Source organism: Ambystoma mexicanum, chromosome 7q, assembly GCF_040938575.1.
Source record: "Ambystoma mexicanum isolate Mex_15411 chromosome 7q, UKY_AmexF1_1, whole genome shotgun sequence".
NCBI lineage: Eukaryota > Metazoa > Chordata > Amphibia > Caudata > Ambystomatidae > Ambystoma > Ambystoma mexicanum.
The window spans coordinates 493,774,891-493,801,323 of record NC_090941.1 but is presented as its reverse complement, the minus strand read 5'-3'; the positions used below and the strand labels follow the sequence as shown (position 1 = coordinate 493,801,323).

The following is a 26,433-nucleotide window of genomic DNA, read 5'->3' as shown; positions in this document are numbered from 1 at the left end:
ATACTCCAATACCCTCGGACCTCCAGCCCCTGTGTGGTGTACAGTCTTCTGAATTCCGAATCTCGCTGAAACTTTGTGGGAATCCTGGTGTATCTCCAGAGACACGAATCGAGTCCAAAAAGTCCCTTCACAAGAGTGCTGGACCTTTTAAACGACGAGCATTCAAACGCGATTTTCTGTCTTCTTCTGTGCTCCTTGAAAAGGCGCCAAACCCGCTGAACCGCATTCAGCCGCGAGAGAAATCTTGCCTAGAGCCTTCTTCATCGATCCCTGCTGCAAAGTCCCTTCTGAGGTCTTGCGTTCTGTCTCCAGGAGAAGGAATCCACTGACCGGGTATTTGGTTGTAATCCCTGAAGTTCTCCTGCTGCAATCCCTTCTTCATTGCTGAGGTACTGTGTTGGCTTGGGTATATACTTACCTTAAGCCTGTTGGGATTTCTGTATAGTCCTGGGGTGTTTTCTGTGATTGGGAGGTCACTCGTCCAGTACACTCAGTCCCACTGCTAGAATCCTGCTGGGGTGTCTTCTGTGAAGCCCCTGGACCCTCTTCTATCCCTAAAAGTAAAGTACTCACTTGTTTGCCAGTTTTCCTAAGGAAACTCTGACTTTTGCTACTAAAGAACTTATTCTAACACTGCCTGTTGGTCACTAGTCCTAGTGACCCCCCTTCTGCTACTGAGAACACTCATGCTCTAGGGGAAAGACTTTGAAGGGATTGGGACACCTGCCTAGAAAATAAATGCCTAGAAAATAAATGAAGTGTTTTACTTACTTGTAAAGAGTTGGTGGGTAACTGTAATTCTCAGAGTCAACAGTTACAAGAGTTCTTACTGATCTTGAATGTGTGATGCACTATTCTTAAAAGTATAGTTAACATCTTTTCTTCCTTAGCCACTGTTTTACCAATGTAAAAGAAAGTAGATGTAAAGGTATTTTACTCTCCTGTGATTAGGTTGTGCCTCTTTACAGAAGTAATGTGTTGGTTTCACCAGATTATTCCTGTAGGGTAATTGTATGAGTGTCCTCCAACTGTTGGTATCACCAGGTTAGTCCTGTTCGGATAACTTTTTGAGTGTCCCCCAACTGGGTCTTGCTTCCCCTGACTTGCTGCTAGCCTGTCCTTAATAAGTCTACATTAGGTTGTTGCCTACCTAGAATAACTATTCAGTAAAGTGTGACATTGGGTTTTACTTTCCCCTCCATGGTGAAGTTAAAGTAAGTGGGTTTTACTTACCTTGTGTTAGCTGTGTGCCATCCAAAACAAGTTACCAGAGTTATTGCTTACCTCAATCTTGGTTTCCCTGATTTCCAAAGCATCTGTAATTGCATATTACATCCTTAGGTTTTACTCACCTGGTATAACTGTGTGTTATGACAAAAGTAGTTGTAGGTTTTTACTGCACCTATAATATGTGTTTCACTATTCACCAAAAGTATATTGTCCAGTTGACTACTTATGTGATTTGTTCCAAGAGTCACTGTACAACTGGAAGGGCCTACTGTCCTTGTATTACCAAAAGTAATCTAAACATAACCATTGGTCTTTTACTCCCAAAGAATAGGCTTGGCCTGTACTAAATGTGTATAACAAGGTTTTGACTTCCCTAGAACTACTGTTAGTTGTTCCAAATAAGGTCTATACTTGGGTCTGAGTAATTTCAAGTATAGTGTTGTGTTTTATATTATGATTTCATATAATGCGTTAGTACTTACTTAACCCCTAGATTTATCTGGGCCTACCTGTATTTAAATAAATCCTTTATTTTTACAATACATAGTGTTTCAGTGTTTCTTTGGAGCATTTGTATGACAATTTCATTTCTACTGCCCTCTCTCCCTCCTAAGATAAGCCTGGCTGCTCTGTCTACGCTACCCCGAACTCAGGTGGTACAGCCTTATACTAAGAGTGGAGTCTTGTACTGCCTCTGTAGAATGGTTTTGCTAAGCCGTTAGTTGGACTTCAGAAAAACTGTCCTAACAGTCCTCATGAAAGTTGTACCCGAGACAATTACCCGTTGAAAAAGATGTCTAATGACGTATCATCTTGGCCGCCTTTTATTTTATCGAGCAATGCAATTTCAAGCAGAACAAGAAAGTTAGTCTAAGCACCAGCCATTGGCTAGTACCCCAATACATCGTTCCCACAATGCCTCTTTCCATGTAATGGAAGCTGAGTACAAAAATGAGCCAAATATCACTGTTCTTTGTTGTTCAAAAAATGGGCAAAATATGGCTAGATGCTTCAGGGTTTCCAACTCATTAACCAGACTACAAAAACAACATCTTCCACTCCACTTAACAACTTTATGCTCCCAGTATTGTAGCTTTTCATTGGTTGTAAAATGGTTCAGTTTAAAACGTAAATAAACCTTTCTCGCAATGTTGCATGGAAACATTTCTAAATAACGTGTGCGATCTCCATGTTTTCTAATAAATTTAGCGTATTCATAATACATTTTACTTCTACCTATTCGGTCGACCAGGATACACCAATAATAGGATTGGAATTTCTTTTTGCATGCTGGATGCCTAGCACAAGATCGTCTTTTGCAATCATAGAATTTTTTTTAAAAAATTCAATTTTGTTTTTAAATCTTAGCATAGAAGGCGACCAACCATCTTTTATCAATTCTGCAAGTCCTCATATAGAGACTGTTTAGGTGGCACAAGCATTTTGACATCACCATTCATCAATCGCCAATGCCATTTAACCGACAATGGAAGAATACCTAATCAGCTAGTGAACTTTACTAGATAAGCATTACCTTTCTGCCAATGCTGTAGAATTATCATACCTGCCTTTACAGCTCTGTTACTTGTGCAGTTTACAGCGTGACATGCTTTAGTTGTCTTCACTTTGAAAGCACAAACGCCCATCTGCTGATGAGGCACCTTCATTATGATGAGGAACACCCTTCCTTATTCTGCCATTGTGACCATACCCTGTGTATTGTAAACAGTAGGTGTATAGTAATTTCTCTTAATGGTGGTTTTGGGGTATGGGGGTCGTCCGGGACTCTGACTGCATCATACTGTGTCGTGTCTTTCAGTGTGTAGTTATTTGCCCGCATATTGTACTTGACCTACGGCTCTCCAGATGTTTTAGCCTACAACTCTGATCATCCATCATCTTTGACAATGCTGGCCAGCCGCTAGTGATTGTGGGACCAGCTTTATTCTCAAATTTCTTTCGCTAGGGAAGAGTGTTCAGTGAAAAAAGATGTAAAGGGGTGGAGTGGAGGAGAGGACAGTGGTCTCATGCCGACCCCAGGTCATACATTTTGTCCACGTGTTGCCTAGTGTACCACTAATGTTTAGTAATGCCAAGTGGCATGACCTTTTTTGGTTTCCCACAAATCTGCTCCCCTCGCTTCAGACACAGCAGGAACACTTTTGTTTCATTTACGTATATTCACTCATCATGAATTTTGGTATAAATACATGAGTACATCAATAAATGAATGAGCATGATTCTTCGAAGGTGTGTTCAGTCGGGTGTGAGGGGTTAGAAATAAAAACCGGACACAAAATTGTCATGTTTTTGGTTAAAGACTTTTATTAACTTAAACAGGTTGTGAAAATGCCTCTCTGACTCTACTCTAAAAAGGAGTTTCCCTACCTACAATCAAAAACTATGTAATCATCCCTCATATAGCTGCCCCCAGGGTCAAGATCAGGTAGAGGCTGCCATCCCCAGGCCATATGGAAGGAGTTCACCGCTCGGAATCCGTGATGACTTCATTGGATTCATCACACAGGGGAGTCTGCCGTTTTGTGGTGTTTCTGAGAGATTCATTGAAGGTATTACACATGTTGTGTGTTGGCCAGATGTGGATTAAACAAACGTGCCTGACTAAAGGGATGAGGGATTTTGATGCTGAAGAGTGCAACTGTGGCCAGGCATGCCGTTGCTGCATCCTCATGACTTCATTGTTCTTCTCCTTGCAATTCTGTGTGTGATAACCTATGAATTATGAGTGGACAAAGGACAGAATCGTGCTCTTCGTATTGGGAGGCAGCGAAGCTGTGTTGTTCAACCTATGAAAAAGTACTTTTTAAACCATTGCTGGTACTGATTGAAACAGACCAAACATTTGCACAGAACATGACCACCCTTCCTGGGGAATGTTTGCAGATGCTAACAAGGGCCTGGTGATCCTCTACAATAGTGGCTAGTCTGGCAATGGGGTACCTGCGCTCGTGCTCTGTGCCCCGGGTGATTTGCTCCCTTCCTCCCTGTTTGCGGCAGTCTACCAGTCTCTTGTTGGTTATCTTGCTGCCCTCTTTATTCTGTCACTCCGTTTCTATTTTCCCTTCTTATTTCAAATATGCCTTTGTTCTCCCTGTTCTCAAAAAGTCACTTGATTCTTCTTTCTCCTAACCTTTGCCTGATTTCTCTCCTACCCGTTCTCTCTAAACTACTGGAGCGCATTGTTTACACTGAAGTCTCTTCTTTTGTCAATCTACGATCACTTTTTTCCTACCTTTCAATCTGGCTTCAGACCGTGCCATTCTACAGAGAGACCTCTGTTGGCTGTATCTGAATCTCTCCTTTCTGCCCGTTATGCTAAGCTATCCTTTCTTCTTGTTCTTCTAGACTTTCAACACTGTCAACCATTCTATTCTTCTTTCCTCTCACTGTCTCGTCTTGGCTTTTCTGGACTCTATTGGACTGGTTTCATTCTCGCCTCACTGACCACACCTGTTGTTTGAGCCGGTCATCCCTCTCCTGTCTTTCCACTTTCACACAGTGTTCCCCAGGGTTTGGTGCTTGATAGTCTCCTCTTTTCCCTATATACACTGCACCCCAGCACCCCCCCTCCCTCCCTGCGGCTATGTAATTTCTTTGCATGACTTCTCTTACCACATTTACGGCGATGACTCTCAAATTTGTTTTCTCTTTTTCCTCCTCTGACTCAATCCATTTGTTCTTCTCGGCCTGTCTTCTCTCGATCCAGTCCTGCATGTCTTTGCAATTCTTACATCTCAACACCTCTAAAACTGAGGTTCATTTCTCCCTGCATCTACCATTCCTTCTCCCCTCCCTCTGCCCTCTATTTCTTTTCCTTGTGCCTCTCTCTCCATTTCACTTCTGTCAGTAACCTCTGTGTTTTCTTCGATTCCTCTTTTTCCAACTTTTTAATATTCGAAAGGCTTGTCGGATCCTCACTCCTCATTAGCCAAACTCTTTTATTTCTTTTTTAGTCTTTTATTGTCCCAGTCTGCTTCTTGGTCTCCCTGCTTATTGGCTTGCTCTTCTTCGCTGTATCTAATTTTCCTCCATTTGTATTCTTTGTAATCTTTCTCCTGTGGACTCTATATCTGCTGCTTTTCACCACCTTCCTTTGATGCGTGACTTCTTTTCAATTTCCTATGCCTCTTCTTTAAATGCCTTCATGGTCTAGCTCCTTCTTATATTTGGTCGGTACCTCTTTTTATTCTCCTGCGCGTTGCCTTCTATCACAATTCTTTTTGCTTAGTAGTCCCCCTGCCCTTCTTGTGCCCCTTCTTGTTTTTGCTCTTTTTCTCTCTTGGCTCCTAAGCACTGGAGTGTTCTCCCTCTGTCCCTTTCAGTCTCTTCTCTTTTTCCCCTCTTCAAAGCCAGGCTTAAAGATCACCTTCAATTGCCATGACTTGTTTGCCTGACTCCTGCTTTTATTGTACTGCTTATTCCGTTTGTAAATTGCTTAGGCGTTAAGCGCAATATGAATACAAATAAAAATTCAAATACTCATTCATGCCATAGGATAGGGGGGTGAGGAATCTGGTAACACATGGTGCAATCACGTAGAGTAGAGTGGAGTGGAGAGAGGGTTTGGGATTACTGGGGTACCTATGTCCAATTGAAAGGGCAGTGGTGGTGTGATTGAAGCTGTCTTCATTGCTACTGTCCAGGGGAGAGGTGTGGATCGGTTCAACAGGTACTGTGTTGATGGGTGAAGGTGCAAGGGGAAGATGGTCTGAGGGGTTCTACTAGTGATATTTGAGGGTACTTCAGGGTTGGGAGGCATGTAAAGGTGTGAGTAGAAACCATGTGGTGGTGCTAGTGATGACCAAGGCTGGACTCTTCACCATATACACTGAGAGGATTTGTCTGCTTTTTAAATTCACACACAATGTTTGCACCATCATAAGATTAGTCATTTTAAAAAATGAACTATGCTTAGCATCTTCCTTTCCCTAACCCCAATATTTGCTGAAAGTCTGCAGTGCTTATAGAACGCTGCAGCTTATCAGGCACTATGACATGCGCACAGGGAACACTGGAGTTTAAGGTTCTCTATAGTTCCTCAAGCTTTATATCACATTGGCCCACTGATCTGGAACAGGAAGTTGGCACATAATGCCCTGTGGTGCTCTCCACTCCTCAGCTCAGCACCTCGTAATACATCCTGCCCCCTCCCCCCCCGACAATTTATAAGAAATGTAGAACTGGAGGCTGCCTTTCCACTGTCCTAGCAGGAAGGTTATGCAACACCCATAGACTATTTAAACAAACGTCTATTTTTAGAAAGTCCTTAATGACCTTCCTGTTGGTCAAATGAGAACTCTGCCCTAACTCTAGACTACTAAACACAGGTCAACCCATTTGCGTTTTCTGCACCAGGAAGCCAGTTTGACTGTGAGCTGCTTGGTCTTGATAAACTATTCATTATAACCGTAAAGCATTTTGTAGGTGGTTCCAGCAGGTTGGTGATCCAAGGCAGGAGTTCAATAGGGTGAATATGCCTTATTCAATAAACTGCTGAATGTGTTGGTTAAAATAGTTGTCTTTTTATTCTAGTAAAGAATACTTACATTTAACAATCATAGTTGTAGCATTACAGCTTATAATTATTTTGCGTACATTTTGTTCCCCCCAGGGAAATTAATTCCAACTCCCTTAAGATGGACATAGATATAAATGAACTATCCAGCGATTTGTCGGAGCAACCAGATAAAAATGAATTAAGTCTACAAGTTGAAGATGATACGTTAGGTACGTTGGTGAAGGAATTGCGATCATGAAATGTCAGAAATGACGGCACTGTTGTTCTTACATATGGTGAAATTGGTTCTGTGTAATTTCATCGCGGGATGTTTTTTCGCTGGGGTTTTTTTTACCGCAATTTTTTTTTAATGAAAAAAACAATCAAATTTATTTCACATTTTTTTGGGGGGGGGTTCCCCCCCAACCCCCTCCCATTGTCTTTAATTTGGATTTATTCCCAAACACCCACACCCCATATATATATAATTTACTAACTCCCCAAAAAATGTGATGGGTTTTTTCGAAAAGAAATTCGCAGCAAAAAAACCCTGCGAAAAAACATCCCGTGAAGAAAGGACATCATACCAGTGAAATTTGCTGCAATATGCATATGTATTGATTTTGAAAAGAAAATGACAGGGCAGAGGCCACCGCAGTATGTTGTAAACTATGTGACGAATCGAGCAAAGTCGTCACTGGTTCCCCCGGGAAAACCTCCCCTAATGTGGCCAGGGAATGGCAGAAACTACCCGACTCTGACCCTGGGGCTGGCTTTCTGTGGGAGGACCACATAAGGGGAGACAACCCACTGGGGAATGAGGCAGACTCGCTAGATCGAAAACGGTATCCCGATTCTGTATTCGAGCCTTATAGCTCTTTCTGTACTCCCCAATCCTCCATGGCATGTTGTCAAATCAAACAAGAATATCCTATTGGGAATAATACATTCTTTGGGAATAATACATTCTGTTGCAAAAGCCTGTTAACCAACCCACTGGATCAAAATACTCTTGAAGTCACAATTTCTAATGATACATGTGCCCATGAAACATACCTACATGGCTTATTCCAATGTAGTTAAAGAATGCTAAGGTTTTCTTAACCAAACACCTTATTTACTCCCCTGCCCCGCTTTTTTTAGTACTGAAACGAGGAAGACAGATAGAACAATGAAGATGACCAGAAGCGGGAAGCCAACGCCACATTCTAGTCTTTGGAAAATGATAAGCAATGCCTGGAAGTTTAAAGCTGTCACAGCTGACCAGATGGAAAGAGAGAGGCAGAGACTGAAACTGTTGGTAACTTGTTCTGATGCCGATCAGAACGCTGAAGGTGAACAAACTATAAAAAGCAGTATGGAGGCAGACCCGAACGGTGTGCATTGAGACCGAACCGAAGGAAGCCTTCTGCTTGATAGCCTTACGGAGCAGAAGAAGGCAAAGCGAGGGCTAACCGTCTAATGGGACACATGCTGAGTCAGTGGACTGAAAAGGAAGGAGAAGGAAAGACAAGAGTAACATCAAAGCTGCCCGGTAAACCCAGGAAAACAAAAGCCCTGACAGGTTATGAACAAGGCAAAGAGTGAGTCTGGTTCTCGCACACGTACAGGAAGGTAAAGCAAAACAGTAGTGTGACATCTTCACAGGAGAGTAAACCAGGAGTGAGAAGGGAAGTAAATCTGAAGTTGTGGGCAAACGGATATTAAAGGGAAGAATCGTGCCCCTTTTAAGAATCAGTGAGAAAGTTGCAATTACCCAAGCAGGAGAGTATACCAGGGAGATAAGAGGCTAATGATAGTACAAGGTGTGAGAAAGTGAACATTGAAAAGAATTGTATATTGAAAGGAAGCGCAAGGGAAGACTTGTCCCCCATGAACAAACTTGAACTGTGTTAAGTGAACTAGAAAGTGCCCAGGATACTTTCCTTACAAACTGTTGAAATATAAAAAGTGAAGAAACTCAAGGGAGAGGTCACCCACCCTCTCCCTTAAACCAAAAAGGAAAATATTAGTAGGAAAGCGAAATGCAGGGGAGGAGCCCCCCTGCTTATTTTGTGTTGGTAGATCACTGTGCATTACATTTCCTCGCAGGAGAATTTGTTGCTTTTTTCGCAACACATTTTTCTGCATATATATGTGGGGGTTGTAGTGCTCGAGAGAAAAGTGAGCTAAAACATTGTGCCGGCAAGCAGCCATTTTGGACATTTGCTTCTGACTGCAGTGAAAGTCTGCATTTTTCCATGAACCCTTTTAGAAGGCAAACATGATTTAGCAGCACCAGCAGTATTCTAGTGAGAAGCGCATGAGTTCATCGCGTAGGATAGTTTTGCATTGCTTGTTCAAGGACGAGCTACGAGAAGAGGCTGTGATGAGAAGGTGCACAGATGAGGATACTGGGAATGGGAGCACGGTAGCATGAGATAGTTTTTTCCACTGTCTGGATTTTTCTACTCTAAGGGTGCCTCCGATGCTTGCTGTCTGTCACTCTGGCCGGGGACATTCAGTAACCTATGGAAGGCGGAGACCCAGACCAAATAAGAAGAGTGAGGTCATCCGCTAAGGTAGAAGGAAAAGTCTCACTGAGAAGGAGGACACTCAGTTCCAGATCTGTTAGCTGAGGTGTTCTTTCTGCCTACTTGCTTTAGGGCTTTGCAGTGTTGTGCCAGGCCAGATGAAGGTGTTCTCTACAGCTGCACTAACAGTGATGTATTAAATTATCTTTTTGTCGTATGTCTTTGTGTGATATGTAACATGTATTCATTTGTATGTTGGTTGTTAGAATAGTTACAGGCCCTTTATTCACAGTTACTAACTATTGGACTACGTTTGTTTTATTGCCTTCCTGTGTCCAAGAACTTTCATTCGAAGGGATTGGTTCCTCCGGCGTAGTCCACATCTATGACAGGTAATCACCACAGCTGTGCTGCTTTGGAATTTTTTTTGGCACGTGCGTCGGTGACGTCGATGGGCTGTCCTCGAGGGACTCCGTCGAGCTGACGTCACCGGATGTTATAAGTAGGACGCATGACGCCCATAGCCTTGGTTCCGTTTTTTCCGCAAACGTGTTCGCTTTGGAGATCTTGCGCGCCTCGCTTCTTCTGATTCTATACGGTTCTTCGAACTTGATTTGTGAAGTTATCATGTCTTCATCTTCTTCTACCCCGCGGTCGGGATTCAAAAAGTGTCGGGACTGCGGTTCTAAGATGTCACTTATGGACCCGCACGACGTCTGCCTCTGGTGCCTCGGCGAGGACCACGCCACCGATGACTGTGACAAATGCCAGTCTTTGACGTTGAAGGCCTTGCGGGAACGAAAGAAGAAGCTCTGGGTAGGTAGGGTTTCTAAGCCCTGAAAGTCGAAATCCGCTGGGCTTTTGACCGACGATTCGAGGGGTGACTCTCCGTGTCATCGGCCTAAGTCCATGGGGTCTCGGTCCCGGAGTGGTTCCCGCCATTCCTCTGCCTCTTCTAGGCACTCGCGTAAGCGCTGTAACCGGTCGCCTTCCCCGTCCTCGTCCGAGGACTTCGCCAGACGGCGGGTAGCTTGTCCTACCAAGCATTCCTCTCCTGCGGAATGGGACACATTTCGTAAGGAAATGATGGCAATTTTCGAGTCGCAGAGCTCTGTTCCGTCTGCGCCTTCGAGAGAAGCCAGCAAGGAATGCGCTAGGGCCACCGTTCGCACCCCTTTGGACTCGAACCTTCGAGGTCCCGGTCGGACAAGGTGGATTGCTTTAGCCATGCCCGCTCCAGGTCCCGGTCCTCGACGCCCTTGAGACCGTCGGAGCCTGTGAGGTCTTCTAAGAAGATGCCATCGGCACCATGTCCGTCGAGGGACTCTCTCGAGGCTCCGCCTCTGAGGAAATCATCGACACCGAGGCCGTCAAAGGACACGCTCGGGGCACCACCCTCGAGGCCTGTGTCGAAGCCATCAGCGCCACGCTCGGCATCCACGCAGATTCCGTCGACACCCTCGACGCCTTTTGTGGAGGCTTTACTGGAGGTACCCCGTGCATCGGTGGATACTCTGAGGAAGGCCCTGAAGAAGTCAGTAAGGCCTGTCTTTGAACCTTTTTTTGTGCCCTCATCCAGGGAGTTATTCCAGCCTCTGGATTACATCTCTGAGGTGGATGAATGGTCTGATGAAGGTATGGTTCCTGAAGAGGTTCCTGACAAACTCTTGTCTGGTCATAGCCAGTTGGAAGACCTGCGTCAGTCTTTGCACGACACCAGTGGTCTGGACACCTCTCCGGAGGTTAAGTTCGGTAGGCCTGAGCCTGTGTCTTTGGCGGCTGAACATATTCCCGTAGGGGAGGAACGGGATGGTTTTCTTGCCCTCGTTCAGGATGGCAAGGATGCCATGTGTGAATCCGTTCAGTCAGGTCTGGACATGGCAGACTGTCAGCCGGTCCATGGCGGCAAGCACCATGATGCGCAGATTTGCGTGGTTGCGGAAGTTGGGGTTTGCTCCCGACGTACAAGCCCGGCTTCTCAACATGCCCTTTGATGGTGTACATCTTTTTGGCAGCAAGGGTGACGAGAGCCTTAAGAGGTTACAGACCTCCAAAGCTGCAGCAAAGTCGTTGAGCGCTGCAGTACGCCAACCTCCGCCTTTTCGTCCGAGGGGACAGCAATGGAGGGGAGGTTCCTTTCGATACTACTCTTCCTTTGGTAGATCGAGGGGAGCTGCAAGTCAAAGGAGCCACCGTAGGAGTACCAGAGGTGGTACACAAGGTACTCGAGGTGCCAAGGCCGCTCGGGCAGTTGCCTCTTTGCCCTCAGGCACTGCCGCAGCCGCTTCAGCTAAGTCATGAGTCCATGTCCCATGGTTCGCCGGTTGGGGGAAGGCTGGCGCAGCATCTTGTAGAATGGCGTGCCATTACTTCAGATGTGTGGGTTCTGTAGATCATAGACCACGGCTACTGTCTTCCTTTCCGGCAGAGGCCTCACGACAATCCACCAGGGAATCTCTCTTTGAAGAGTCCGGATCCGCTCCTTGCACAGGAAATCAAATCCCAGCTGGAGAAAGGCACCATAGAACTGGTGCCTGTAGCGGAGAGGAACAAGGGATGGTATTCCCCATATTTTCTGATCCCGAAAAAGGACGCAGGATTGAGACGCATCATGGACTTGCATGGTTTGAACAAGCTCCTCAGGAAGGACAAGTTCAAGATGGTTACTCTTTCTCAAGTCCTCCAGGCCCTTCAACTTCAGGACTGGTTGGTGTCTCTCGACCTCAAGGACGCTTACTTTCATGTGCCGATTCATCCCAAGCACAAGAAGTACCTGAGGTTTGCGGTTGGCGACTCGCATTTTCAGTTTCGGGTCCTGCCGTTCGGATTGACCTCTGCCCGAGGGTCTTCACCAAGCTGATGGTGGTGGTGGCAGCGTATCTCAGGAAAGGGGAATTCACGTCTACCCCTACCTGGACGATTGGTTGATCAGGGCGCGCTCTCCTGAGCAAGTCCTGGATAATCTCAGTCACCTGCCACTCTCTTCACAGGCTGGCCTTCTCCCTCAACTTAAAGAAGTCCCACTTGACACCTACCCAGCGGCTCCCGTACATCAGAGAAGTGCTCGACACATCTCTGGGGCAGTGTTCGCCTCCCCAGGCGAGGGCTCAGCCCATTCTGTAGATGGTGCACAAGTTTCAACATGCCCAGAGTCTCCCGGCTTTTGAGTTCTTGAGGTGGCTCAGCCTCATGGCATCCTGCATTCTTCTGGTGCCAGAGGCCAGGTTACGGATGAGATCTCTGCAATGGGCTCTCAAGCTGCAGTGGTTGTAGTCCTCCAGCAGGATGTCGGACCCCGTTCAGGTGCTGCCCTCGGTCACCCAGGATCTTCTGTGGTGGGCAGACGAAAGCAATCTGATGAAGGGGGCTCCATTTTGGCTACCCTGGCCAGAGGTAACGATCGTGACGGACGCGTCCCTCACGGGATGGGGAGCTCATGCCAATGAGTTGATAGTCAGCGGTCGTTGGTCTATCAATCTTTTGGAGCTGAGGGCCATCAGGCTAGCCCTGAAGGCTTTGATGCCGTCTGTGCGGGGAAAGAATGTCCTGATTCTGACGGACAATACATGGCAATGCACTACCTTGACAAAAAGGGGGGCATGGTCTCTCCTTCTGTGGCGAGAGGCGATGCAGCTCTGGTTCTGGACCATCCAGCAGGAAATTTCGATCTCTGCAGTTGATCTGTCCGGAGATGAAAACGTGGCGGCGGACGCTGTGAGCAGGCAGAGCACGGTCTCTCACGAGTGGGAGCTGGCTCAGGAGATTCTCCTGGAGATCTTCGCCCTTTGGGGGACCCCACAAGTGGATCTCTTCGCCACCAGTGTCAACCGGAAGTGCGAAAGCTTCTGCTTGCGGGAATTTCCTCCTAGAGGAGCCTTAGGGGACGTGTTCTTAGTGGAGTGGTCCTTCCCACTACTGTACGCGTTTCCTCCAGTCCCCGGCATTCCGCAAGTGCTGCGGAGGTTAGAGGTTCGGTTCCCGAATGATCCTCATTGCTCCGGCATGGGCCAGGAGAACGTGGTACCCGGACCTTCTCGACATGTCCATCTGCCCTCCACGCCGTCTTCCCTACCGAGACAATCTGCTCTCACAGCAGGGGGGTCAGGTTCTCCATCCAGAGGTCAAGTCTCTCAATCTTCATGCTTGGCTTCTGAAAGGTTGAGGTATAAGGATTGGGACTTCCCTGAAGACGTGATGGAGGTGTTGCTTTCGTCCAGAAGGCCCGCAACAAATTCCCTGTACCGTTGCCATTGGAGAAAGTTCTGCGACTGGTGCAGGATTCATAATGCGGATACTTTTTCATGTGCCATTCCTGTGGTTCTGTCTTTTTTGCTTTCATTAGCCCACAAGGGCCTGCAAGTGGGTACCATTAAAGGTTACCTGGCGGCACTGTCCATATTTAACCGCTCATCTGAGGAGTGTTCTTATTTTAAGATTCCTTTGATTTCTCAGTTTCTGAAAGGGCTCACTAATGTGTTGCTGCCATCACCTTTCCAGGTGCCCGGATGGGATTTGAACCTGGTTCTAAAATTCCTCATGGGAGCTCCGTTTGAGCCTTTATATTCCTGCCCTTTGAGACTGTTGATCTTTAAAACTGTATTTTTAGTTGCGGTTACTTCTGCTCGCAGAGTGAGTGAGTTGCGGGCACTATCCGCCAAGCCACCCTTCACGGTGTTCCATAAGGACAGGGTTGTCCTTAAGGTTCGTCCTTCTTTTCTTCCGAAGGTTGTGTCGGACTTTCATTTAAGCCAGAAGGTCATTCTTCTGGCCTTCTATCCTCCTCCGCATACTGGTAAGGAAGAGGAGAGACTCCATAGGTTGGATCCCAGGAGAACGTTAAGCTTCTATATCTCATGCATGTCCCGGGTCAGAGTGGACGATCAACTCTTTGTGGGATACGCTGGAAGGCGTTTGGGTCAAGCTGTTACTAAGCAGACCATGTCCAGATGGATTGTCTTGACCATCTTGGAATGCTACCGTCTGGCGGGTAAGGACCCTCTGGTAGGCTTGAGGGCCCATTCTACTAGGGGTGTGGCGGCCTCCACTGCTCTGCAGAGGGGTGTTCCCATTCGTAACATTTGTGAAGCAGCCACATGGACCTCTGTCCATGCCTTGTCAAACACTACTCCCTGGATATACTGTCCATGGACAGGATTTGGCCTTTGGTAAGGCAGTCCTCTATTCTGCAATTTGATTGGGCATTCTAAATTTCTAAATTCTTTTCCCACCTCCATACGTTGGTACTTCTTTGGGAGTCTGCCATAGATGTGGAATACGTCGGAGGAACCAATCCCTTCGAAGAACAAGCTACTTTTTTACCTGGTAACGTTCTTTCGATGGGATGTTCAGATGACGTATTCCACATCGTTCCCTCCCTACATGCCCCTGTAAAGAATTTCTTAGGCGATTGCAGCTTTTGTTTCCAAAAGGCTTTCTGTAGTCAGTCTGGCAGAAGATTGGTGCCACACGTTCTGGGGAAAAAACGACAACTGAGGCTACGGGCGTCGTGCGTCCTACTTATAACATCCAGTGACATCGGCTCGACGGAGGCCTTAGAGGACAGCGTATCAATGTCATCGACGCAGACGGCGAAATATTTCCCGAAGCAGCACAGCTGTGGTCATTACCTGTCATAAATGTGGAATACGTTCTTCTGTGTAGGGGATATGTATGACTCATCTGAGGTCCTTACACATTTTGGGAATCAAAACATAGTGGCTCTGTGAGCAGGGTACTTGTGAGGTATTTGATTCCAAGTACTAGACGAATCTGAGCTTGGACACGGAAAGGCAATTTCTTTGAAATTTTAGGTTTGATGAGTGTTTTTGTGGTTTGATAAGATAATGTGGAATATCCATCAATCAAATAAGTTCATTTAGGAAAAAGGGAAGCTCTGCAGGCAGAGAATGTGCCGAAGAGTTAATTCCAGGGTGGGCTAAGAGTCCAGATGACAAACTTGCACAGACTGGGCGTGTGGTGTCAGTCTAAGTGAGCCATGCATATGCCAGTATTGGAGACGCAAGTCCAGCTGAAGTGGTAGCTGGCTTACAACAAGTGGCTGTAGAAAAAGGAAAGGAATGCTCAGCTTTGGGCAGAAGAGGGTGGATTTTGTTGCATGCTTTTAGAAAGCTGCATCAGCAAAATATAGAACTGCAGGCAAATGTTTTGAAGTTAGATAAGGAGTTGGCTGCATAGAAGCAGATTGCGTTAATGCAGCAGCTGCAGATGAAATTGTATCATACGGTAGACCGATATGAGGCGGTGGCCGAGCAAGCTGCCATGAGAGTTGCCCAATACAAATATCGGAAAAGGAGAGGGAGAGTGAATTCTCGAAAGGTGGCAACTGCGATCGCCTCTGCAGGGGTCGATTGGGATCCCGACCAGTGGGACGGAGACCTATTTGACAGCACAAGTTCAGGGAGTGGTTCAGACAGGGAGGCACTGTCTAAGCCAGAACCTGACAGGAAGGAGGTGACCGCTAAACCGGTCCGCTAAACCGCAGAAGAGCGGGCCCACATCCGCAAAATGCGGCAGGTGGGTTGGTAGATTTAACCACGCTGGAGGATTTTACTCAGCAAGAGGTTGGGGAGATTATCAGTCGATTAAGACAGAAGGCAGGTGAGCCTCTGTTAACATGGATGGTGAGATTATTTGATGGAGGGGCAGAAGGCCTTCTTGTAGATCATACAGATTCCTTGCTATTTTTGCCATTGTCCCATGAAACGAATATACAGGAGTCTTGTGAGCAGGGCTTCCTCCTGATGCCCGGGGGCAAGAAAGAACCCTTTCGTTGTTACAGTTAGCAGCTCATGGATATAATCGCAAATATCCAGTGGTCGAAGTGTGCTAAAACAAGTAGTGGAACTATGTTCCCTGCTGGCCTGCACCCACTCCCCACAAACCCCATCACCACGCCCCCTCCTACACACAATACAAACCCCCAAATGCATGGATCGGATGTTTAGGGGAACATTCAGTGTGTAGTGCACTGAAAACTGAAAGTGAAAGTTTCAACTTTTTCCTACACTTTTATTTTAAAACGTAATCATTCCGGAACGGTTTCTTTTTAATATCAAAGTATAGGAACAGTAAAACTTAATTAAAAAAAAAAAAAGGCGCACTGCTCCCAACCGCTCTCACTCACTTCGACTACTGCAAATATCCGATTAGCCTAGTGAGGAGAAGAGATGGAATACCTTGAGAGAGGCCATACAGAGGCTTAAAGAGCATGCTATGAAGGAAGTGATCCATATTGATGATCCAGAACATATGGGAGAAGTGGCGCTATCCGTTTCGGCACGGAATTTGGTAATTCAAACTGCCCCACCTGCAAACCAAAATGTCATCATGACACTACTGGTGGAAATGGCAGGCAAATTAAATGATGAAGTGGTAGATGACACCCCAGAATTAGCAGACTTGGGCGAATGGGACAAGAGTGAGGAAAAATACTGAGGACGGGAAAGGGAGAGAGTGGGGCAGAGTGATCGACGCACTCTGGGTAAGAGGTCCGATAGTCGAGATACTTGAGTATCGAGGAAGGATGTGTTTTATGGCACTACTAAAAGGTGGGATTCCGGTGGCCACCAGGGGGCGCGTAGGCGTGGGCAGCCTGAGTGTGGAGCTCCCTATATTCCGGGCCATTACGGGACCAGAGCCCTCCCTATCCAACCCCCCCGATCCCCAGACGAAAGGGTAGCAGCAGTGGGTTGGGGGAACACCGATGGATCATTTAGGTGCAATCCTGAGTGCTGGGGGCCCCCCGGAATGCCTAGACGGGACACTACACGACGAGCAGAGAAGAGAGGAGGAGCCTTCTCCCATTGAGGTTAGGGCGCGCTGTGCTGACGAAAAGGCCGGTCCAGTGATTTAGTTGCGGTGAGAGGTACTGGCCCTCTCATCCCCGAAGATTGGGCGATATTGAGCGCTTCCCGTGCAGGCTCAGGAGGAGAAGCAGCAGAAGGCCGGATACTGTGCCCCAGTGAAGGACACAACGGAGATGTGTGCCTGGAACGTCAGAGGAGTGCCATCGGGCAGCAGGAGGTGGGTGACGGCCTTCTTCCCTTAGCGGCTCACCCCCTGCTACCGACTCCCAGCCTGTGGAGCGGTGGGGAGAGCAGAGCGCTATGCGTGGGGGCTGCAGGGGTTGTGGGGGCTGTGTAATTGCAGGTGCTGGCAGCGGGCCAGTCCGGCCCCTCCCCCCTTGGAATATAAGAACACACGGCAGGGAAGGAGGCTGCTCTGGGAGGCATCCCATGTAAATAAAAGCCGAACAGTGACAAAGATGGTGACATGTATAAAGCTTCCTCACCTAAGACTCAGTATTGAAACAAACACTGCATCTCCCTTCACCCTCTACCTGGTGTACTTGCGTTGCACTGTGAAGGGTCTATACACACCAATTGAAGGAGGGGGGGGAGTGTCTTGGAGTTTCCTAGTCTAAGGTCCAGTCATAGACAATTAGTCTTCCTGTCAATGGCACACATGAACTGCTCCCTTCTGTGAAAACCATGAGGAGAGATCCAGCCAGGAGTGTGGATACAGTCAGGCTTCGACTGCTACAGCCAGTGGAGGTGAGGGACCCCTTTTCAGGGGTGTGTGCCTGCCTCCCTGAGGGAACAGAGAGCTGGGAGAAGGAGGGTGCTGCCCCAGTATCAGAGCCAATCTTACCATGCCAAACCCACCAGTACTGGGGACGACGAAGCATAACAAATTGTGGTGGTCTAGGCAGGAACCCACCTTCTAAAGCTTGTGGGGGGTGGAAGGTGAGCTCCATATATTAGAGAACTGTGTCCGCGCTAAGGTCCCCCGACAAGCGGATTCCTTGCACAGGCTGGGCGGCAGTGAAGGAGCCTAACTGCAGCCTTTGAAGAACAGTGGCCCCTCCATACTCCTACGGGAGACGAGGAACGGCGCAGGGCCTGCCTCTGGGTGGCCCGGAACACACTATATGCAATAGGCAGACTTGGGAGCCAAGAAGAGGACACCAACAGCCGGCACCTGCAGAACACGGAGGGGGACACCCCTGGGTGATCAGTAGGAGACAGCGGGAAGAGGGACATGGAGGCAAGGCTGAAGTTGGCCGCCTACAAGTACACGCCGAGGAGTCCGTGACACAGTACAGTACAGCCCAGCATGGCCACCACACCAGTAGAATCTGCAGCAACAAAGAAGGATGTTGCCGCATTAATGGAGAAAATATGCACTATGAGGGCGGACATTGGGAGTAGAGTGGATAGGATCACTCAACGGATAGACAAAACGGAGGAGAGACTTGAAGTAGAGCACAATCAATCCTTCATCAACACCCTAGAGACGCAAATGGACATGCGGATTACCGAAATGGAGAGACGCGAGGAAGAGGTTAGAATGAAGATGGATGACTTGGAAAATCGCAAGAGGTGGAACAACCTCAGACTTTTTGGTATCTTTTTGGTATTCCGAATCGAGGAGGGGGGGAAACGGAACTCGACCTGAAGAGAGCGTTATATGACGTTCCAAAACTGGAGGGCAACACCATTGATGAAGCAAAGATTGAACGAATTCACCGTGCAGTTGGGGCTGTTGGTGGCCGAGGTCAGTCTTTGCTAAATTCCATAACTATGCTGACAAAGTGAAAATACTTAAAAAAGCAAGACAGAGAGGCCCTGTGCCTGACCAAATGGCTAAAACAGAAAGGAGTGAGGTATAGGTGGGGGTGTTCCCGTTCAGCCGAAAATACAGTTTGATGACGGAGGCAGACATTCGGAAAGTCACTGGGGAGTTGTTTGGAGAAGCCGCCACCTCAGAGAATCAGGGAGACATGGTGGCAGGCGACAGGCAGTGGCTGATCAAGGGTCCAAGGAGAAGACCTGCCGGCATACAGGAAATACAGGAAGCTGAACATGTCGCCGATTGCAGACATCTGACTCAGACTGGAAAACATCTAAGACGAGGACACAGGACTAGGGCGTCTCTCATCAGGGTGTAATTGGCTGATGTATGATCAAGCAAGGTGGAAAGGAAGTTTGATATAGGAGAGATGGGGAGGAGGGGGCTCGAAGTTTAAGAGGTAAGATGTGCACCAGACCGGAAGGGAGCTGGTTCCAACTGGTGGTCAGATCTTTCTCTGGTGATGTCAGCCGGGGCAATCGGGTACCGAGGAGGGTTAAGATGGGGGGGGGGGGGTAGGATAAGGGTCTTCTCTAAGTGGTGTTTACCGGTTATGGTGGGATGGATTTATGAGCACAGGCCGCCCAGAGCGCTTAAAGGTCCAAGGATAGGGAAGATGGGAGGATGGTTGTAGGCTCAGGAGGCAAGGGGGGGAGGCCTCCTAAGGGTGGGGACGCTGAATGTAAATGAGATGAACCCACCCACAAAGAGGTCTCTGGTGGCTTTTCATAGTGCTGGCTTTGATGTGCTGTCCTTAAGGAGACCAAGTACGCTAGAGGGGAAGAACGGAGGGTTCCAGTCAGGGCACTGGGGCAGGAATACTGGGGGTCAGGCCCCCTAAGAAAACCGGGGGTTGGAAACCTTATTGTCAAAGGGCTAAGAATGAAGGTCACAAAGGTCTGGGCTGGTGAAGACAGTAGGGCCCTCCTGGTTTCAGGGACCATAAGCAAGGACAATTTATTGCCCAAATCAGGGGCAACAGAGGAATTTGTTGAAAACCCTCCCAAAGATAATGCTCGAAGCTATGAGCCATATAGTTCTTGGTGGTGATCTCAATATGTGGGCAGATTATAGGACGGACGGACAAACCCAGCAGGGAGGGAGGGAAGACGTGCTTAGACCTGTGCATGGTGAGGTCTTGGGAATGTTGGAGGTCTATCGGCTGAGGGCCATATGGCGACACTTACACCTGGAGGAAAGAGGGTATACCTTTTACTCTGCCCCACATGGCACTTTCAATGAAAAAATATATTTACATATCAAGGGGTCTATGGGAGGATGCGCTGAGCTCAGAGATTTCTCTGATTACGTGATCGGATCACGATCTGGTGTTGGTGGACCTAAATTGGCAAGGGATGATACCCAGTAGGTCTAAATGGAGGTGCAACGACTCCGTATGGAAAGACCCTGTGTTCCATGAGGAGTTGTCCATGGAGATTGAATATTTAAAAACAAATAATACAGGGGAGGTCTCTAGGAGAATGGTGTGGGAAGCGGGGAAGGCGACATGGAGGGGGATCCTGATCAGAGAAGGGGCTCTGAAAAAATGAGAGCGGAAATTAATTGAAAATAAGTTACGGGCCGAAATCGTCCAGTTAGACAGGAGGGTTAGGGACACCGTAGAGTGGAGGGAAAAAAGGGTCTTGGAAGTCGAGAGGGAAACGAGAAGAACTTCGACTCCTGGAGGAAGGTCAGATAGTTAGGAAGCTGCTGTTCCTGAAAAAACATTTTTATGAAAAGGGAGACAAAGCGGATGCATTGCTGGCGGGGAGACTCGGGGGACAGCGAGCTGACAGGTGGGTGATGGCCATAGAGGGGGTGTGAAAAACGCAGGTTCAAGGGGGGGACACGGAATCTGAGAGGCGTTTGCGCCATTCTAAGAAGACCTCTATAAAAGAGGCGCCAGTCCAGATGCCATACAGATAACACGGTACTTGGAGGGAATTCGGATGCCCAGGCTCTCCCAGGAGGATGCTGAGGCAATGGTGCCCCAATAACGCTGACGAAATGAGAAGGGCGGTGGCAAGAGTGCCCACTGGGAAGGCCCGAGGGGAGGACAGCTTCTTGGCAGGCTTTTAGAAGTCTTTTCTTACCAACCTTATCCCATTCATGGTAGAATTGTTCAATGTTATCCTGGAGACTGGGGAAGACCTGGAAACTTTCTCCCGAGCAATGATCACGATTATACCAAAGGAGGGAAGGGACCCCAAAGATGCAGTTCTTATCGTCCCATGACCCTCCTGAATATTGATGCTAAAATGTACGCAAGAGTTCTGGCGGCAAGACTAGAGACACACATGCCCAAATTGATCCATTCAGACCAAGTGGACTTTATAAAGGGGCGCCAAGGAACGGACACACTTGGGAAGACTTTAGATCTGATCCATGAAGCGCAAGGTATGGGGGGAAACCCCGCTGTTCTATCGATTGACACAGAAAAATCCTTTGATAGGGTTGAGTGGGGCTTTCGCAAGGAGGTACTGGGCAAAGTGGGTCTGGATCTGACGTTCAAGCGAGGCATAACGGCAGTCTAGTTCCCCCAAGGCTTGTGTGGCGGTTAATGGTGGCTTTTCCCGATGGTTTGCTCCGAGCAGGGGTACGAGACAGGGTTGCCCTCTTTCTCAGATTTTATTTGCGCTCTCTCTAGAACCGCTAGCACAAAAAATTAGAGATGACCCAGGAGTATTGGGACTCACGGTGGGGGTAGTGGAATATAAGGCCATGTTATATGCTGATGACATGCTCTCGCATATGCAGAATCCCCTATCCTCCATATCCAAGGTAATTGGATTTATTGAACAACATGAGACCTCTCAGGGTTCAAGATTAACAGGTCAAAATCGATCCTGTTCCTGCTGGACAGGAACAGGGACTGAGATATACAAAGGTTCACCCCCCGGGGGCTGGTGGTTAGCATGGGCACATTAAGATACTTGGAAATTTACCTCACGAGGTTCTTGGAAGATTTTTCAGGCCAACTTCCCTACGTTACTGTCCGGGTTTTGGACGATCTTGAAAGATGGGGACAAATGAGCATCTTGTGGCTCACACGTCTCGGCGCTCTTAAGATGGTGTGCTTACCAAGGTTCCTCTGTGCATTTCAAATGCTCCCTGTTTGTGTCCCCAAAAGCATTTTTCCGCTAAATAAAGACCACTGTGGTGAAATTCCTGTGGAAGGGGAAAAAGCCGGGAATATCCTTTGATGCCCTTACGTTACCGAACGTCAGCTGAGGGGTGGGTCTCCCTAATATGAAACTGTACTACAAAGCCTCGCAGTTACGGGTCCTTATCCCACACCTGAGAATGCAGAAGGAGTACCAATGGGTAGATTTGGACAATCGCCACTTGTCCCCGGCTCAGTTGGGGAATGGCTGTTGGTGTCTAGAAGTAGGCTCCCCCGCAGAATCCGCGATCACCCTATGCTGGGCACAATATGGGATTATATCTGAATAATTGAAGCAAGGTGGTGTTCAATACAAGGACAGAGTCACGGCGGAGTGTGCAGGGCTAACGGGAAGTAACGGGAATGAGCTATCCCTCGGGGGACTCCCCTCTAAATGGGACTATGGCATAAGAACTTGGAAAGGCGCAGTAGTCGGCCACGGATAAGAGTGTAATTCATCACTTAATCTCTACCCCACGCTAGATGACCGAAGGTTTTGTGGTTAATGTTTTTGTTGAATTAGAGAAGACTCTATTATCTGGGTGTGGGAATGGGATGTGGGTAAAGTGGGTTTCCTTGTGTTTTGCAAAAGTATGCTGTTTCTATTTTTTGAAAACCCGAAATAAAATAAAATGTTAAAAAAAAATTAAGTGGTGCCGCAGAAAGAAATTGACAGGATTCAAACCCAAGAAATGTATCAGCTATATAAAAAAAAGAGAGCTTGATGGAAAACAGAGATCCAAAGAGGTGAAACGACAGGTTGTGAATAAGCGAGATGGGGACACTTCCCCTTCTGCGCTGCCTGAGGAGGAGGTGGACGAGGGGTCCTTAGGGATACCATCACCATATCAGCCGACATATGCTGATTTGAGGAAAGTGATGAGTGCAGTGTTGGTGACTAAGGATTGTGGTCAAACTTTTTTGGCAATCTGGGAATACACAAGAGGTTGGTGCTTTGATACCGGTGCAGAGGCCTCACTGATTAATGGAAATCCTTCAAGATTTAGAGGTTGACATTTTACTATTACTGGCGTGGGAGGGAAAGAGACACCCGCAGTTTAGACGAGCATTGACCTGAAAATTGGTAATTTAAAATGACAGAAATATCAAGTGTTAATTGTTCCGATACCTGAGTACATTATTGGTTTTGACATTTTGGAGGGATTGACCTTAGTTTAGAAGGCAAAACCACATTCGGAGTGAGTGCACTTACTTGTACACCAGGTATTGTGGGAAAATTGAATATGCCCCAGTGCAGGTTTCTTTGGCCATGAAACGTGTGTCGATGAAACAATACCGCATTCCTGGGGGCCACAAGGAAATTTCAGACGCTTTCAAGGGATATGTTGAGGCAGGGGTGTTATGTCCTGTGACTACGGCATGGAACATTCCACTTTGGCCGATCAAAAAGAACAGATGGAAGTTACAGAATGACTGTGGATTATCGCAAGTTGAATAAGCATGCTCCTCCTTTAATACCTACATTCCCGAATGCTGTTACTCTGATTGAGAATGTGCAAACATTTGAGGGACTAAGGTATGCAGTGATTGATTTGGCTAATGCATTTTTCACTGTACCAATTGCAGAAGAGTGTCAAGAGCAGTTTGAATTTTCATGGAATGGACCGCAATATATACGTTTGAACGTTTGCCTATGGGATATGTGCATAGTCTGACCATCCGTCACCGGCTGGTGGCAGAACAGTTTGATAAAATACTGTGCAAACCTGATGTGACTTCACACTATATTGATGACATTCTAGTTCAGGGAAAAGATGAGAAAAGTGTGCGAATACACCTTGAAATAATCATCGAAGGATTGCGAAAAGGAAGGCTGGGAGATTGAAGACAAGATCCAAGGTCCAGCAGAGACCGTGATCTTTTTGGGGATTCAGCGGCACAATGGACATCGAGAAATGGTGCCAAATGCTAAACCAAAGATACTTGAATTTGATACCCCGGTGAACAAAAAACAGGCGCAACAATTCATTGGGTTTGATTTTGGAGACAGCATATACCACATTTGGGACTAATATTGGCCCCCCTCTACAAAGTGACACAGAAAAATTTGACTTTGAATGGGGAGAGGAGCAAGTGAAAGCATTTCAATTAGTAAAAAACACATTGCAACGTGTGCTTGATTTGTGGGCGTGAGGGCAAGTGAGGTTGAATTAAATGTATCTGTACATGACAATTATGCCAATAATTGGAGTCATAAGTTACCTGGGGCTGGTGACAGATATACCACATTTGAAAAGCAATTGCTAGCATGCTATTGGGTTCTTGTGGATACAGAGCAGATACCAGTGAATCATGATGTAGTGATTAGACCTGAAATTCCGATCATGCAATGGGTAATGAGCTTTCCTAAGACGCATCGAATAGGACATGCACAAGAGGCTAGCATTATCAAGTGGAAATGATACATTCAAGATGGTGCCAAATCAGGCAGGGGTGGGGTGGCCAAATCGGGGAAGGGTGGAGTGGCGAAGTTACACGAGCAAGTAGCTGGTGTGCCACCTGTAGATGTTGTACCACATGAAGTGACAGAAATATGTGAATCTCCTGTGAAATGGGAAGTACCGTATGGAGATTTGACAAGTGAACAAACAGAACATGCTTGGTTTATTGATGGTTCACCCTGATAGGTAGGGACTGAACGACATTGGAAAGCAGTATCATATAATCCCAAAACAAGGAAAACTTTGACGACAGGGAAAGGACAGAGCAGTTTGCAGAACTGTATGCTGTGTGTCAGGTGCTAAAACATAAATCACCTGGTCGGAGTCATGTATACACAGACTCGTGGTTAGTGGCCAATGGACTAGCTGTGTGGCTGCCAACATGGTAGAAAATGGGTGGAAGATTCATGCAAAAGAATTGCGGGGAAAAGAATGATGGCAAGATTTTGCAGAAATGTTGACAAACGGTGAAGTGACAGTATAGCTGCACACTGCAACACACTCATTAGAACGTTGTTTTAATTTTGTTGCAGATGGACATGTCAACATTTCATCTGTAGATGCAAGGGATCAAAAAGACGATGATATGGAGGGTCCGGCCAAATGGGCACATCAGAAGATTGGAGAAAAAGCCACTATCAGGTGGGCACAAGTGAGAGTAATTAATATTCCTTTGGGAATAGTGAAAACTGTGATTTTGAATTGCCCATATGTCTACATCAGAGTCATCGACCTATTCCTCATGTAATTCAGGGTACATTGAAGCGAGGTATGTTACCAGTACAAATGTGGTAGATTGATTATATCGGTCCAATGCCGATCAGTAAAGGATGCAAATTTGTGTCTACCATTGTGGACACGTATTTAGGATACTTGGTGTTCCCATGCAAGAGAGCAACGCAGTTAAACACCATACAGTTGTTAGATCAGACTGCATTGCACTGTGGAGTACCTGTACAAATTCAAAGCGACAATGGATTGCATTTTAAAGGCAAGTTAGTTCAGGAATATTGTCAGGAAAAGGGCATTGAGTGGATATTCCATGTCCCGTATCATCCCGAGGCTTCGGGGTTGATTGAATGTATTGTTGAAAGAACAACTACGTAAGACTGGTGATGGAAAGTTGACAAGGTGGAGGAATCGCACCTGGGATGCTGTGCAGGTGTTGAATAACAGACCTATTGCAAACAGTGAAACCCCACTTATACACATGTTAACGCCAGCTTTACAATTGAAACCGAATGTGGCAGTGGAAACTTTGTTGTACTCAGAGATATTACCACGGCTCCAGCTCCTTCTAGAGCAACTCCGTAGTCAGCCGGAATAGTTTTGCATTTTAATGAAGGGATCAGACATGAATCTAGAGGGAACTGTGTGTTTGAATACTATTGAATCATATGGGATTAATTGCCCCTAGATCTGGATTAGCATTAACAGGAATTCAAGTTCTAGGAAGTATTGTGGATACAGATTACCAAGGGGAGGTTAAAGTTATTTTGATTAACAGTGGAGACCAAATTCTACCTATCCACAAAGGGGATAGGGTGGCACAATTGATTATCATACCTGTGAAACTAGCAGTGGTGAGAAGAGGAGAGCCACCCACTGTGGTAACTACACGTGGGGCCAGAGGTTTTGGCTCATCGGACAAAATGGTACCGGGGCCAAAAGTATGGGTCGAGAAACCTAGTGGCCTGCGGTTACGACAGATGTAATTGCAGCAGGGGAGGATCAAGTGGTCTTCGTGATGGGACCTGGGAAGAGGAAATGGAGCCACATCCCCGCTGACACATGTTACTTACGTGAATGATGTACAATTCTGATATCTATTTTTTCAGAATGTATTATTTTTTTTTTGCATAGCCTCTGTAGCGGTTGTGCTTGTATGGCTGTGTG

The 26,433-nt window shown here is 46.9% G+C and overlaps 1 protein-coding gene across 14 annotated transcripts in view; it reads left to right on the top strand.

Moving 5' to 3' along the window:
* Positions 1–26,433, top strand: part of SETDB2 (SET domain bifurcated histone lysine methyltransferase 2) — a 1,645,210-nt gene that overhangs the window by 284,425 nt on the left and 1,334,352 nt on the right. For 9 of the 14 annotated variants that reach the window (XM_069639329.1, XM_069639325.1, XM_069639326.1 and 6 more), the window contains one exon: positions 6,863–6,978. The exons of 3 other annotated variants lie outside the window; for them this stretch is intronic. In XM_069639329.1, coding sequence (XP_069495430.1) covers positions 6,863–6,978 — 116 coding nt within the window. Of the gene's footprint in view, positions 1–6,862; positions 6,979–25,070; positions 25,180–26,433 lie in introns of those variants that run through there. 2 more of the 14 variants (XM_069639333.1, XM_069639334.1) reach the window with 2 other exon arrangements.